This window comes from Citrus clementina, unplaced genomic scaffold (genome assembly GCF_000493195.1).
Source record: "Citrus clementina cultivar Clemenules unplaced genomic scaffold, Citrus_clementina_v1.0 scaffold_7, whole genome shotgun sequence".
Lineage (NCBI taxonomy): Eukaryota > Viridiplantae > Streptophyta > Magnoliopsida > Sapindales > Rutaceae > Citrus > Citrus x clementina.
This window is the reverse complement of record NW_006262075.1, coordinates 8,508,733-8,524,114: the sequence shown is the minus strand read 5'-3', so window position 1 is coordinate 8,524,114 and position 15,382 is coordinate 8,508,733. Positions and strand designations below refer to the sequence as shown.

The 15,382-nt window shown below is 34.0% G+C and overlaps 1 protein-coding gene across 1 annotated transcript; it reads left to right on the top strand.

The window, feature by feature from the left end:
• The first annotated feature begins 7,009 nt into the window (after positions 1 to 7,009).
• LOC18036028 (homeobox-leucine zipper protein ATHB-15) lies at positions 7,010 to 15,226 on the top strand. Its single transcript, XM_006426830.2, has 19 exons — positions 7,010 to 7,229; positions 7,433 to 8,609; positions 8,948 to 9,107; positions 9,362 to 9,462; positions 9,582 to 9,672; positions 10,015 to 10,110; positions 10,191 to 10,304; positions 10,397 to 10,480; positions 10,651 to 10,806; positions 10,917 to 10,991; positions 11,127 to 11,233; positions 11,321 to 11,513; positions 12,124 to 12,309; positions 12,465 to 12,545; positions 12,957 to 13,091; positions 13,187 to 13,512; positions 13,695 to 13,800; positions 14,390 to 14,539; positions 14,887 to 15,226. Exons 2-19 carry the CDS (start codon positions 8,401 to 8,403, stop codon positions 15,031 to 15,033), a joined length of 2,517 nt encoding a protein of 838 aa, XP_006426893.1. The 5' UTR covers positions 7,010 to 7,229; positions 7,433 to 8,400; the 3' UTR covers positions 15,034 to 15,226.
• The last annotated feature ends 156 nt before the right edge of the window (positions 15,227 to 15,382 follow it).

Genomic DNA, 15,382 nt, shown 5'->3' with positions numbered 1-15,382 from the left:
AAGATTCACAAATTAAATGTGTTTATTTAGAAATAAGGGTATTTTTGACATTAAGCTTAGCATTATTGAAAAAGGGGTTTCAAGAGAATTTTGGAGGGGTGCCAATAGTCCAACTCCTTCAAAATTTTATTTAAGCCGTTATTAAGTTTCTTTAATCTTAAAGTTAGTCACACATACCCTTTATTTACTATTTAAGATTTTACTTAAATAAATCGCAAAAACCTTTTGCCCCATGCAGTCATTTTATGGTAAATAATAACTACCAATTAAGAGCTAAAGCATGACAAAGGCTATTAGTTAGGAAGTTATTTTGTAATAAATTATAACTGATTTTCAGAAGAATATTTTCTTATATTATATATATATTAATGTAGACTGCCTCCTCAATTTATTTTTTTCAATCGTTACTTATTCCTTGTAATTGCTTATAGTAACTTGTTACCTCTTTGAAATCAAAAGTCAAGGAGGAAAAAAAAAAAGGAAATAATCTACGTAATATATATATATAGAGTCAAAAGTTTTGACGTCCAACTATTGAGTATCGAATATTATGAGACTGTAGAAGTGTACGAATGAAATACAAGCTCTTCTAACCTCACAATTCTAAAAATATTTGACTAACATTAAATAAATGTTTGAATTTCATCAATAAATAGTTTGTAGCTCTAAGACTATTACTTTCTTATTATCATTTAGCCTAATTAAGCACCGGTGACATTACTACTTAGATAATGATATCTCCAATATTTTCTTTAAGTCAACAGTTTCAAATCCAAAGAAACAGTTAAGTTAAAATTGGGGGTCGGGAGAGGCAGGTGGAAGGAGAAAAAAAAATCATTAGAGATATAAATGATAATAAGAAGCTAGCTGGTCAAACTAAAATATAGTTCAGCAAGCTCAGAAAATAACTCATACCACTAAGTGATACCGATTAGTGTTGGATTCGGATAGATTATGATCGGATTTCACTTTTACCGTTGTCTTTTGCCGTCGCCGTTTGTTGATGATTAAGCTGCGTTTGGTTTGACGATATGGGAGAAAGATTGTTGCTTTTGGTCTGTAAAAAAGGATAATTTGGGGAGAAAGACTTGTGTTTGGCTAATGTTGATAGAAAAAAGTTGAGAGGGTTAGTTGTGAAAATAACAAAATATTTATAGTTATTTTCGTAAATTTCCCATAAATAGTTTGTAGCTCTAATACTATTACTTTCTTATTATCATTTAGCCTAATTAAGCACCGGTGACATTACTACTTAGATAATGATATCTCCAATATTTTCTTTAAATCAACAGTTTCAAATCCAAAGAAACAGTTAAGTTAAAATTGGGGGTCGGGAGAGGCAGGTGGAAGGAGAAAAAAAAAATCATTAGAAATATAAATGATAATAAGAAGCTAGCTGGTCAAACTAAAATACAGTCGCTCGTTTGGTTGGTCAAATGAAATCTTTAGGTTTCATGAATAGTGAGACTTGTTTGAAATTAAGGCATCTGGTTTTAATTTTGGATAGTTCTAAGGATTGGCCTCTTTTCATTATTTGCATAAAACGGTTGTCCTCTCTGTACTGTATGTGGATACATCTGCGTTAACATTGTTCTTTTTTTTTTTTTTTTAATCATTAGTGATTGTGTCTTAATAAAAATAATAATATATCCTATATGATCTGGTGTTTCTATGATGAGGATTGTAATTGACATATAGTTCATCAAGAAAAAAGTGAATTTTGCAACTAATAATTTGATAAGATTCGTATTCTTGATTAGAGCCTGAGCCACAACCCGAACCATTTTCTTTCACAAGTAATTTCCAACATATTAAGGCCCTATATGAATAATATGAATTAATCATCCCCATCCATCTCTTCTATGAGAAATGAGAAGTTAAAAAAAAAAATGTTTTTATTTTTTGAAATGAAGTAAAAGTTTTCCATTTCAACTGGATTTAATTAAATATTTGATTCATTTGGTTTTAAAATCTTTTACAAGTTTCATTTCAAACCAAAAAAAAAAAAAATCAAATTTCTTTGATTTAAACTTTTTTTTTTCTTTTTTTGAGATATGAGTCATCATCCCCTTTCACTTTTGGGGGACAAACATTGGGTACTGTCATTTATTTATTTTTTTAAACATTAGACTTGTGGCGAAAGTAAAAAATAAATAAATAAACAAAAAGAAAATGATAAGATGATGCATGCCAGGGCACGCTCCCTTTCAAAACACGCTATAGGTGTGCACGTTCGTCCACAGACCCGGTGCCGCCGCCGAGTAAATCGTCCAATTAATTAACCAAATCATAGCGTACGCCACGTCAGCTACCAGCTCATCGCTATTCCTCCATCTCCCTGTGATATCATACCAGTGGACCCCGCGAATTCCCCCCATTATCGTGGGCCATGCCTGTCTTGTCCGTCCAACCCGGCCAGGCCCACTAATCGATGATATTAGTCAGCTCGTATGTCACGTGACGGTATTTGAGTGTCTATGGATGCAAGTATGTACATGCAATGCCCCAAATTAAATTTTTTTTTTTTAAAAAAAGAGATGCTGTTTTGGGAAATTCTTGAGAGTACATACATCATACGTATGATATATCTGTTGTGATGATGATGCGAACTGCGAAGTACTCTGTACTCCTGAGGTGTGGGAGTGGCTGATCTAAGGATTTTCAGCGTTATGGACGGCTGATATTATTACAAAGATCCCAAATCTTGAGGAGAGTTGTGGGCCAATTTTGAAAGATGTATATAAGCTGTGAAGATGCAATCATGTTGTGATGCAAGGGCCATGTGGAGGCAAGCAGCATGATCATGCATGTAACATATCAATTTACTTGAATATAGTGACAATGGTGATTTTTTTTTTTTTTTCCAACCTTCAAAAACTAGGCACGTGTATACTTCTACTCAGAAGGGATGATGCATTGTATAACGTACGTATCTACTTATCAATATCCAAGCCCTCGAAAATCTGGTGGCTGCAAATAGTCTGATCACATGATTCCCTCAGATATAGTGCATGACATGGATATGTGCACCAGATAGAGAGAGACACTCACACATCCCCACTATGATAAGGCCTGCTAACACCCAAAATGTCCCCACCCATATTACATCACAACCACCATCCATCGTCTTGCATAGTATGACACATGTCATGTCATGTCATGTCAATTGCTGTCTTGTCATGTCATCATTTCATGTATTGGATTTAGTTAGGATTTTCTTCCAAATACATTAACTTTTTTAGGATTCTCGAACTCTATCTCCAATTTTTTTTTTTGGTTTAATTTGGACATTAAACGCAACGTCCATTCGTTTTAATTTATACATGGCATTACCATATTAAGCCCAGATAAATACAAAGATAATCCATTATAATAATTAGTCAGCGAAGTAATTATTGTCACCAAGAATACTCGATGATATATATCCATGAAAAGAGTATGTGCACACATAGTAATTAACTTCATTCTACACCTAATTAACTCTTTTGAATAATCTTTAACCACTAGATTTGATTATTTTTTGTGTATTTAGAATTGAAGTGTTGTAACTTAAAAATTACAGTTGTTATGAAAAAAAATTTGTGATTATGAAACAAAAATTAATAATATGTAGTAAATATAAAATTTAAATAATAATTTTGATAAAATTATTAAAGATATAATAAATTTTCTATTATATAAGTGAAAAATTATATTAAAATATCTTTTAAATTACAGTAATTAGTGTTTACCAAGTACTTTAATGCTGTAACTTAAAAGTTATGACTGTCCAACCTCAATTCCAAATGCACCCTTTAATTGATATAAGTATACATTTTTATACACAAAAATGTTATATCTTCCAATTGATGTGAAAGTAAAATGATGCATTTATATATTTGGCTTGAAGTAGTTATATATATATGTGTGTGTGTGTGTGTGTGTTACAGTGATTTTATTCCTAAACTCAAAACGTATGCATTATTTACACGTGATGTTTTCGTGCGAATATAGAAGGGATAATATGGAATGAGCGTACCGTGTTATCTTACTCAGTCTATTGAACAAAATTCAACATTTATCATTTGTGTACGTATTTTGGGTCCGACTACAATATGTCGAGTATACCATATTCCACAATTTAGATATGATTAAAAATTAACTATTTAGTTTAGTGGTGTCTAGACTGTAGGGTGCTAGTGAAATAGCATTATTATTATTATTTACTTAAAAAGTTTAATAAGGAGCGAGAAAAATATTCTTAAAAAGTAAAATGAAAAATAAAATAAAGAGTATTGATTATTTAATTTTTTAAAATAATTTTAAAATTATTAATGCCTCATTTGTGGTTGTGGTTAAAATTTAATAAATTATTTATTTGAATAACTTTTGACAAAAAGTATTTGGTAAATTTTATAAATTTTACTTATTTCATAATTTTTTCTATTTTGATAACAACTTTTAAAAATAAGCAAATGATTGTTTTTCATAATCTTATTTTTAACAGATGGAATTATAACTTTCATTAATTCAAAACTTGAAGAATATACGTTACACTTGTTGTGACAGAATCCGCCCAAATGATAAACTTACATATGATTATATAAATTTTTTTTAAACTGTGAACAATTTCACGTGAAAGTTAACCATGACTTTTAAAATTAATTTCATAATCATTGCTCTTAACGTTGAATCTATTTATATTTTTTTCTATAATCATGGTGTTTATTCCATTAAGTTTTATTTGAATGTAATGCATATTAATTTTTTATTTTATTTGGATTGTGTATTAGTATTAATTTTTATTATATTTTATGTAACATATTATAAAGTTCATTAGATTTTATTTAATCGAGTTTTTTCACTTTATGTAATTTTATGTGTTTAATAAAGGGAAAAAAACATTTCTAAGTATTATTAAATATACTCCAAAAAATAAAAGGTAATTTAAATGTATGTCTATTATGGTCATTATATAATAAAACAATACTTTCATAATAAAATTTACCAAATGCATGTCCACTACAAGCAACCGCAACAATATAGTTTACCAAACATAAAGCTGCTTTTCTAATTAACAACATAATTGAATTACACAATAAGAACAATTTATTTTATTAGCCACCACAATCCCATATTGGCCTAAGGATATTTTTTAGCAAGCTTAACAAACTTTCTTATGCAATCTCAAAAACAAAAAAATAATAAATCATTACGCTTAATTTATATTTTTATTTAAACTCGAATATAATTCTACTCGGGTTATAAAGAAAAAACTTTTTCACCGAGAACTTAAGTCTTTACTGGCCATCAGATAGGTTTGCCCGTAAATATGAGGGAATAAAAATACTTAAGACAAATTGCATAATTTGATTGGATGGTTCAATTAAGACCGTTCGAAACCTTTTTTTCACGAACATCTCGTTTTTTTTTTTAAAACCGTTCACACGAAATTCACGTTATTTAAACATCACCTTATTTGTAATATTATCAATCAAAAAGAGTAATTATCTAAAGCGTTACAAAAGTCCACCATATTGCTCATCATTTAGGCAATTTTTTTTGCATTCATTAAAATACGAAGCTTATTTGAGATTTAAGTTCAATTTCCACGAGTTATAATATATTTCAGCCTCCACAGTTCAGAGACTTTTAATTGTAATTTGTTGTAATTGAATAGTATGTTACATAAGAAAGTCACGGAACCCTATTAACAGCGGTTGTTAAAACCTGAAACCTGGCGTATAGGGTCATGAATGCACAGCAATTATATATGCGGATTGTTCTCTTTGCAGCGTCTTTTGCCTCTGACGCGAACATGATGACGATGAGGGTGCAGTTGCACCCTCATTCGCCATTAAAATATACAGAGATACTATTCCTTTGTTTTGTTATTTTTGTTTCAGATAAATAAATAAAAAAACAAGAATAAAAATGAACGTTTTCAGCTTTAAAATGAAGGCGCATGCAAAAACCTCATCATGGTGTCCTCTGTGTCCCACGCAGAACTCTCTCTCATGCCTTTAGTATTTTATAAGCCTCTGATTCTCTCCTCTTTTCCCTTCTCCGTCGATGCCCCTCCTGCTTCCCCCCTAATTACTCTCCTCTGCCATTCACACGTTCCTTCTTTTTTCATTTGTAGCCTTGTTGGTCTGGCTAGATGTAAATTTTATTGATGAATTTGCCACACCCATGAAACTCCAAATTACATAATCATAAATTGACCGTTGTAATTTCTAAAAGCAGGAAATTAATCGTGTTATGTACGTAATCATATTCTTAATAGTAATTAAAAATGATAAGATTTAATAATCATTTATCACTTAAATTATATCACATTAATTGAGGTATAATTAAAGTATCCTAATTAAGTAAGTATGATATCATTGAATTCAATATATGAAATTTGAGAGTCGACAATGTTGACATGGATTAAGTTTAGGTACTGTTATTGTGAGTACTCGTTTTATTTGAAATTTTAAAGTGCGGATATAGTTTTTTACTATGAAATCTTAAAGTATGGAAAAAATACTTTGTCACATATGATATTATTGAAATCTTAAAATATCCTAATTAAGTAAGTATGATATTGTTGAATTCAATATATGGAGTTTGAGAGTTGACATTGTTGACGTGGATTAAGTTGAGGTACTTCTATTGGGAGTACTCATTTTATTTAAAATTTTTAAATACGAATATAGTTTTTTTGTCTGAGATCTTAAAGTGTGGAAAAATTTAAAACTATAAAATTTTAAAGATTTAAAAATTAAAGCGTTTAAACTATATAATTTATGTATTTTTCTAGATTTTCTATTACTTTAAAAGCTCAACATTTCTATATATATATATATATATTAAAACTAAATATAGAATGGAAAAAATGGAGATCATTGGAGGGGTAATTCAGGAAACTTGATGAAGTTTTTCAAATTCACCACCAAAGGGCATTTTCGTCATCAGACACCTCACCAATTTTTTGAAAAAAAATCAAGAAAAAGAAAACTCAGCACTGCCATTTTCCCTCCACAGTGAAGAGTGGAAGACCAGCAGAGCGGAGGAGGAAAGAGAGAGAGAGAGCCAAAAAGTGAAGAACCAATGAAACGACAACAAACTCAAAACAAATTCAAAAATAAATACAAACAAAAACAAAAGTAAAAAACAACAAAATCATTAACCTCAAGTAGATGAACGCAAAACCAAACACACGGCGCAACAACAAATCTGCTTCAACAACAACATCAACTACAAAAGTATTTTTATTTCCCCTTTGCTTTATTTATTTTATTTTTTAATTTCCCTCTCCCTCTCCCTCTCCGTCTTACAACTACAACCACCACTACTTTTGTTGTTTTTCCTTTTTTTTGGTTTTTGTTTTTCACTCGTCACTGTCTCAGAATTTGAAAAGCACCATCTTTTTTCCGTTTCCATTTTCTTTTTATCTTTTGGCTTCCAGATAAACGAAGGAAACCCGGATGTTGTGCTTTATACAGGAGGCTGGGGAATTTCGTGAATATGAAGGGCGTTGAAACGTTTCGGTCCGTTTCTTCCCTGTAGCTGGGAGATCTTGCGAAGGAGTTTTTTTCTTTTTTTTGTTTAAGTCAGAAAATGGGTGGTTAGTTTAGTGGAAACGGTTACTCGTTCGTGGTGAGCGGAGGAAGGAGGAAGTGGAGGAACCATCGAATCACTGGAAACGTCTGGTTCCAAGCGTTTCGATGTTTTTGGGGGGTTTTCCTTCTGGAGTCGGAGAACCGGCTGAGTGGAATCGGTGATTGAAACAAGACAACTCTTTGGCGCGAAACGTTTCGTCGGGGCTGCTTGTTTTTTCGTGCTTTGGAAAACGCTGGAAATGTTTTTCTGAAACAGATCGTTGGGTATTGAGAGCTCTGATCTCGAAAGATTTATGCTTTATTGTGTTTGGGGCTGTCTCATAGTAACAAAACAAGAATAACTGCGTACAAAATCAGGATATTCTTGTCTCTTGTCGGTTATCTCTATCCTTAAATCACTCAGTTAGCATTAAACAATACATGAGTTTGAAAATCTTACACTTAATTTATGGTATATATGCATTTTGGTTAAATCCCATTTGTGTTTGTTCGGTGCTTTTGAGCTTTGCAGTGTCTGGATGAAGTATAAGTGCTGCAGTTTAGTTTAGTATAGTTTGTGCTTGGCTTTTTGGTATTTTGAAGAGTACTTAGTGTTTCAGATTGTGTTTCAAAGAAGATAAAGCACTTGAATAAGAGCTTCCAAAGCTTGTAAACTTGTGGTTGGGTTTAGTATTTGGTAGATAATGTTTGTTTGAGGTTCACATTTGGGTTTTTAATGCTTTAGATTTCAAAGAGAATAATTGAAATCGTGACGACAGAAGAGCGGCTGCTTGTTGTCTGTGTGACCTTGTGAAGTTTGGTGGTGAAATTGAAGATGGCAATGTCCTGCAAGGATGGTAAGACTGGGAGCTTGGATAACGGCAAGTATGTAAGATACACACCTGAGCAGGTTGAGGCTCTTGAGAGGCTCTATCATGAATGCCCCAAACCCAGTTCAATTCGCCGCCAACAGCTAATTAGGGAGTGCCCAATTCTCTCTAACATTGAGCCAAAGCAAATCAAAGTTTGGTTCCAGAACAGAAGGTATGCTTCATTCAAAGTTGATATTGTGTAGTTACTCTGATGATTCTTTAGCTTAATTATTGATTCTTTCTTTTTAAAATAATTATCTTCATTTGAAAAGAAGGCAAATTGAATGTTGAAGTTTAACTGTAAGGCAATTTCTCCTGTGTTTTTGTTGGTGAATAATGTGGAGAAACGACTGCAAAATGAAATGTTGAATTCTATGCTAGATATTATTTTTACTAAGAAGTGGAAACCTACTATTTTCTTGTATAATGGATAACTTTTATTGACAAGATTTTAATCTTTTGCCAATTTGTTGTTGCAATATATTTATGTTTCTGCTTTTGTTACTTCAGATGCAGAGAGAAGCAGAGGAAAGAAGCTTCCCGTCTTCAAGCTGTGAATAGAAAGCTGACAGCAATGAACAAGCTTTTGATGGAGGAGAATGATAGGTTGCAGAAGCAGGTGTCACAGCTGGTGTATGAGAATGGATACTTTCGCCAACATACCCAGAGTGTAAGAATTTTACTTTTTTCTGTGCAATATTTCTCACTTTCAATAGTAGTCAATTTGGTTTCCCGTGGAAATGTAGGGAAAGAAATCATTACTTGGAATTTGGATTAATGTGGGTTGCAATTCTTTTCATGCAATTTCCCAGGAACCTACTCAACCCATTCCCACTTTTTTAATTTTTCTTTGTTTGAGGTCAATAAGTAGATTAAACTATTGAGTCATGTTGAAACTGAAAGCTGAGGGTTGCTTTCTTGCAGACAACGCTTGCAACCAAAGATACAAGCTGTGAATCGGTGGTGACCAGTGGTCAACACCATTTGACACCTCAGCATCCTCCAAGGGATGCTAGTCCTGCAGGGTTAGTGGGGATATTGTTGTTGGGTCATTTTCTGTCATTGTGTAATGTGACCCTTTTTGTTGTATGTGCTGGTTTGTGGGTTATGAATTCATCAATTCAGGCTTTTTGTATGGTTTCAGGCTTTTGTCCATTGCAGAAGAGACTTTAACAGAGTTTCTTTCAAAGGCCACTGGAACTGCTGTTGAGTGGGTCCAAATGCCTGGAATGAAGGTATCTTTTGACTTTTCTTTATTTTCCTTTTAAGAAAAAGGTTCATTAACTGCTTCCTAATTATCTAATAAAGGAAAGGGAAACAATGACCAAGGAGAAAACTAAACTTATAATTCCAATAAATATAGACTAAAAAATTTGATGCAAGTTATATCACTGAATTTTACACCTCTATTTGTTATACTACTTACATCTGTTTATTTCTTTGTATTGTAATTATCATTTTGGGTTTGGGATTAAAGAATGTTGGGGAATTCTTTTGGTGGGGACTGCCGTTGTAAAGAAAACTAGAAGTTAATCTATTTCTTCCATTCCCCCTTTTTTTTTTTTTTCCATGAACAGCCTGGTCCGGATTCCGTTGGAATCGTTGCTATTTCTCATGGTTGCTCTGGAGTGGCAGCACGAGCCTGCGGCCTGGTGGGTTTAGAGCCTACTAGGGTAAGTGCACTTGGTTCCTATTTGTCTGATATTCTCTTAATTCAAATTTTGAGACTCATAAAAGACTATGTTCATTTCAGGTTGCAGAAATCCTTAAAGATCGGCCGTCGTGGTTCCGCGATTGTCGAGCTGTGGAAGTGCTGAATGTGCTGCCGACAGCTAATGGTGGAACCATTGAGCTGCTGTACATGCAGGTAAGAAAGAACTATTATGTATTTATCATGTTTATTTCGTGCATTGTATTGTGCAATTGTTTGCTGATGTCCTCATTTTGTTAAAAATTTAGCTCTATGCACTGACAACATTGGCGCCAGCTCGCGACTTCTGGTTGTTGCGCTATACTTCTGTTTTAGAAGATGGCAGCCTTGTGGTATGTAATTCCATAGTGTGTGACCATACATTTTCTTATTTTGGCTGAATAGGCATGTCGAGATGCACACTCTAATTCCTGTAAAGCTATTCTCCTTTCCTATCGTCTCAACTGCATTTAATAACATGCATCTCTCAAGTCATTTATATAACGTGGTTCAATGCTCCTAGGTCTGTGAGAGATCACTTAAGAATATACAAAATGGCCCAACCATGCCACCGGTGCAGCATTTTGTGAGAGCAGAAATGCTGCCAAGTGGGTACCTTATCCGACCTTGTGAAGGTGGTGGTTCAATCATACACATTGTTGATCATATGGATTTAGAGGTAACTTTTATTTTATTTGGAAAAAATTATTTGGTATTGTTGGTTAAATTTGGACACTCTTTTCTACTGGAAATGAGAAATTAATTATGTATATTTACTTAATTGTATAGCCGTGGAGTGTTCCGGAAGTGTTGCGTCCCCTCTATGAATCATCCACGGTTCTCGCTCAAAAGACGACAATGGCGGTGAGATTATAAATTCACTTTTAACATGGTTTCACTGTTTCTATAAGCATTTAGATCTTGAAGGAGATACAACATATTTACTTAAAAATGATGCAATTATTGGTTTTCAATGGTGTTTTCACTATTTCTATTCAGGCTCTGCGCCAGCTTAGGCAGATGGCTCAGGAGGTTACTCAGTCTAGTGTCAATGGCTGGGGAAGACGACCTGCTGCTCTACGAGCACTTAGCCAGCGGTTGAGCAGGCAAGTATATTTAGCTGTTTGACAAAATCTTGAATCAATTAGTTGATGTCTACCTGGAATTCAGATCTGATAGATGATTGATGACAGGGGTTTTAATGAAGCTGTCAATGGATTTACTGATGAGGGTTGGACGGTGATGGGGAATGATGGCATGGATGATGTTACTGTCCTTGTGAACTCATCTCCTGACAAGTTAATGGGTTTAAACCTTTCCTTTGCTAATGGATTTCCAGCTGTCAGCAATGCTGTCTTATGTGCTAAGGCATCTATGCTTTTACAGGTTGGTTTGCTGAAAATTTTTCTTCTTGTTTCCTTTGGTGGTCTTTTGTTGGGAAGGCTAATAGTACTGTCTAAATGAAAGGCACATCACAGCAAATTCTTTGAATTATTCCACCTATTTGTTGATAAAGGCTCAAGGGTTTCATGTATACCAAATAACCAGCATGACCTACGAACTTTGTGGATGCGTGGGTATTTATTACACTAACAACTTTTCATCATAGAGATCATCTGTAGATACATTTTGATATTGTACATGTTTGTATGTCTCTGTCCTCAACCGCATAGATCATTGTTTATTTTATTCTTTTCACTATCTACATTCTGATTGCAACTTAAACTATGTAATAATGTAACAAATATGCTTTTTGATTTGTTCAGTTCTGCTAAGTTTACATGCCATATCTTATATATTTATAAATTTGAAGTGATCATAATTGCACAAAAAATTTATTTACCTGGAGTTGAAAATAGTGAGAAGGATGAGCATAAGCCTTTTGCTGGGAACATAGCTGCAAAACTTTTTTCTAGATTGGCTTCAGCTTCTTATTGGTGGTTTGTCAAAAGTTTCTTTTTAATATCCATTCTGTTGCGTGCTTTTTCTTTTTCAGAATGTGCCTCCTGCTATTCTTCTTCGATTTTTGCGAGAGCACAGATCAGAGTGGGCAGACAACAACATTGATGTTTACTCAGCTGCGGCTATTAAAGTTGGTCCCTGTAGCTTACCAGGGTCTCGAGTTGGAACTTTTGGGAGCCAAGTTATTCTCCCACTGGCTCACACTATTGAACATGAAGAGGTAAGCAATTTGACATTTACGTCTGTCATTATTACGTCACATTATTCATTCCATATGCTTTTTGTGAATGAATAACAGTAGTTTTAATTCTTTTTTCCCAAAGTTTCACATGTTCATATCTTTCTAACATGATTTCCATTTCCTACTCTTAATAGTTCATGGAAGTTATTAAGTTGGAAGGTGTTGGCCACTCTCCTGAAGATGCAATAATGCCTAGAGACATGTTTCTCTTGCAAGTGAGCGTCACTGATTTATATTGCTCTCTCTCTCTATCTTCTTCTTTGGGTTAATATTCATGCATCAATAGATATTTCTGTTTTTTAGCTACATCAATGGTTTGATATCATCAATCTTGGGGATAGGTTTCAGTTTTGGTTATGCTAAATGTTTGATCTATGATCCAATATAGAATGCTTGGGCTGATTTCATTAGCTAAATTTGTAAATGAATTATACATGTCTAAACTGAGAGGAGTCATGTTAATGACGTCTAGAAGGAGGCTAGCGTTAACATCTGTTCTATGAGTTATTTTATGTAAGAAATGCATTGCTACTGGGTTTCTGTAATGCTACTACATTGATATTGTCGCATAATTATCTTATTATTGGCTCTCTTGGTAAATTTTCCTTTCTCTATTGTTTTTATAGCTCTGCAGTGGGATGGATGAGAATGCTGTTGGTACCTGTGCTGAACTTATATTTGCTCCCATAGATGCTTCTTTTGCTGATGATGCACCTCTTCTGCCATCTGGTTTTCGCATTATTCCTCTCGATTCTGGAAAGGTTGTCCATAACTGTCATGGTGCATGAATTATAACAATTCAGTTTAATTCATATTTATTGAACTTTCCTAATTGATGCTTTGCAATATGTTTCAGGAAACCTCCAGTCCAAATCGCACCTTGGACCTTGCGTCTGCTCTTGAGATTGGTCCTGCTGGAAATAGAGCTACAAATAATTACTCTACTAATTCCACCTGTATGAGATCAGTGATGACCATAGCGTTTGAATTTGCATTTGAAAGTCACATGCAAGAGCATGTGGCAACCATGGCTCGGCAATATGTTCGCAGCATTATATCATCTGTTCAGAGGGTGGCATTAGCCCTATCTCCTTCTAATATAAGTTCACAAGCTGGTCTCCGTACACCATTAGGTACTCCAGAAGCACTAACACTTGCTCGTTGGATCTGTCACAGTTACAGGTAAGCAATTTTTTTCTCTGTTTCTTAGACAACACCCCCCCCCCCCCCAAACACTACACACAAAAAAAAAGGTCTGCACATGCTAGGAAATGTAATTTGGATCTCACATTGATGAAGGAGAACTGCTTGCTATGTTTGATCCTTCGTCACAGAGTTTGGTGTTTTGTTACCGACTTTTGCAGGTGTTACTTGGGTGTGGATCTGCTTAAATCCAGCAGTGAAGGAAGTGAATCCATTCTCAAAAACCTTTGGCATCACACAGATGCTGTCATGTGCTGCTCACTAAAGGTCCGCATGACAAATGTTCTGCTGCCCCCATCCCTTTTGTTTTCTTTTGCTTGGTGTCAGACATGAATGATGAATTCCCAGATATTTGTCCATACTTTTCTGGAGTTGACGTTTATTAGCTTCTTTATCTCCATCACTGTCAAACCACACCAATACTTAAAATAAGTAGAAGCTAAATTTTGGTTGAATTTGGCATAATGAATTTAAGATTCAATTCTTGGCATATCATTTTCTCTACCAACAGAGTTATCTGTCAATAAGACATTAAAGTATCCTGGAATCTTATTATTGTTATTCTTATATATAATTCTTCATCTTTGGATGGGTGCATTGAAGCATTCAGATAATTCTTCTTTACTTCCATACCAAATTGACATGTTAAATGCTTCATGTATGGTATTTGTGAAGTTGAGCAAGTATTTTAGCCTGTTTTCCTATTGCTTTTTAATTCTTTTGAATTGGGGTTATGAGAAATTCTATACCTGTGCGGTTGTTTATGCCCCCCTTTTTCTTACTATATTACTGGGTTCTACTTTTACTTACCTAGATTGCTTTGTCAATTCTATCTAAATTCGAACAATTGATGCAGGCATTGCCTGTTTTCACTTTTGCAAACCAAGCGGGACTTGATATGCTTGAGACGACCTTGGTTGCACTGCAAGACATAACCTTGGAGAAGATATTTGATGATCATGGGCGGAAGGCTCTCTTCGCGGAGTTCCCCCAGATAATGCAACAGGTTTGGAATTTCCTTCTAATTACGACGAAAGAAATGACACATAATGCGGTGGTACCATGAAAAAAGATTTTACTTATAATTTATATGCTATTGGAAAGTTGAGAATCTGCTGTTGATGCGATTTACAAATAATAAAAGGTGTTTATTTTCCTTTCAATGCAGTTATAGATACAATAAGATAACCTTTTTTTTTCCCTTTAATTAACTCTATTTTCTTCAGAGGGTGAAATAGTTCAAAGCTAATTATCTTAAAATGTTTAACAGATCAGATACTGTGCCAATCTCTATAAAATTGATTGATTCGTACAACTTGTTATGATTTTGATGAAGAAATTCTCTTGTGGCAGGGCTTTGCTTGTCTTCAAGGTGGCATCTGTTTGTCAAGCATGGGCAGACCGGTTTCTTACGAGAGGGCTGTGGCTTGGAAGGTACTTAATGAAGAAGAGACTGCTCATTGCATCTGCTTTATGTTCATCAACTGGTCATTTGTGTAAAATACTTTGGACCAGCGAAGGTCTGTATTTTGTTGGATTGTATTATCTTTTGGCCATGGAAACCTTGGATACTTAGGACAGATAAGGTTGTTAGGCCTATGTTACTTCTCTCTAAACTGCTTTGCGTTTGTATTGCTTGGAAGTTATGCTACTAGCCTATAATCAGTCAATAGATGTGTGAAACTTCCATTTACCTCGTTTTTTTTTCCTCTAATAAAAGCGTTATTGCAAATTATTCCAATAAATTTCGAACCAAAATTAGGTAATTTTTCTTGTTGATTCATTAATACAGAAAGATAACATATATTTCATTAAAACGATGAGAACAGCAAATTTATTACATGAAACT

Bases quoted from the DNA above. Each gene is read 5' to 3' on its own strand.
- LOC18036028 (XM_006426830.2), top strand. From the start codon at position 8,401: ATGGCAATGTCCTGCAAGGATGGTAAGACTGGGAGCTTGGATAACGGC. The intron at 13,092-13,186 runs GTTGTCCATAAC...AATATGTTTCAG, and splicing joins TTCCTCTCGATTCTGGAAAG to GAAACCTCCAGTCCAAATCG. The intron at 13,801-14,389 runs GTCCGCATGACA...CAATTGATGCAG, and splicing joins TCATGTGCTGCTCACTAAAG to GCATTGCCTGTTTTCACTTT.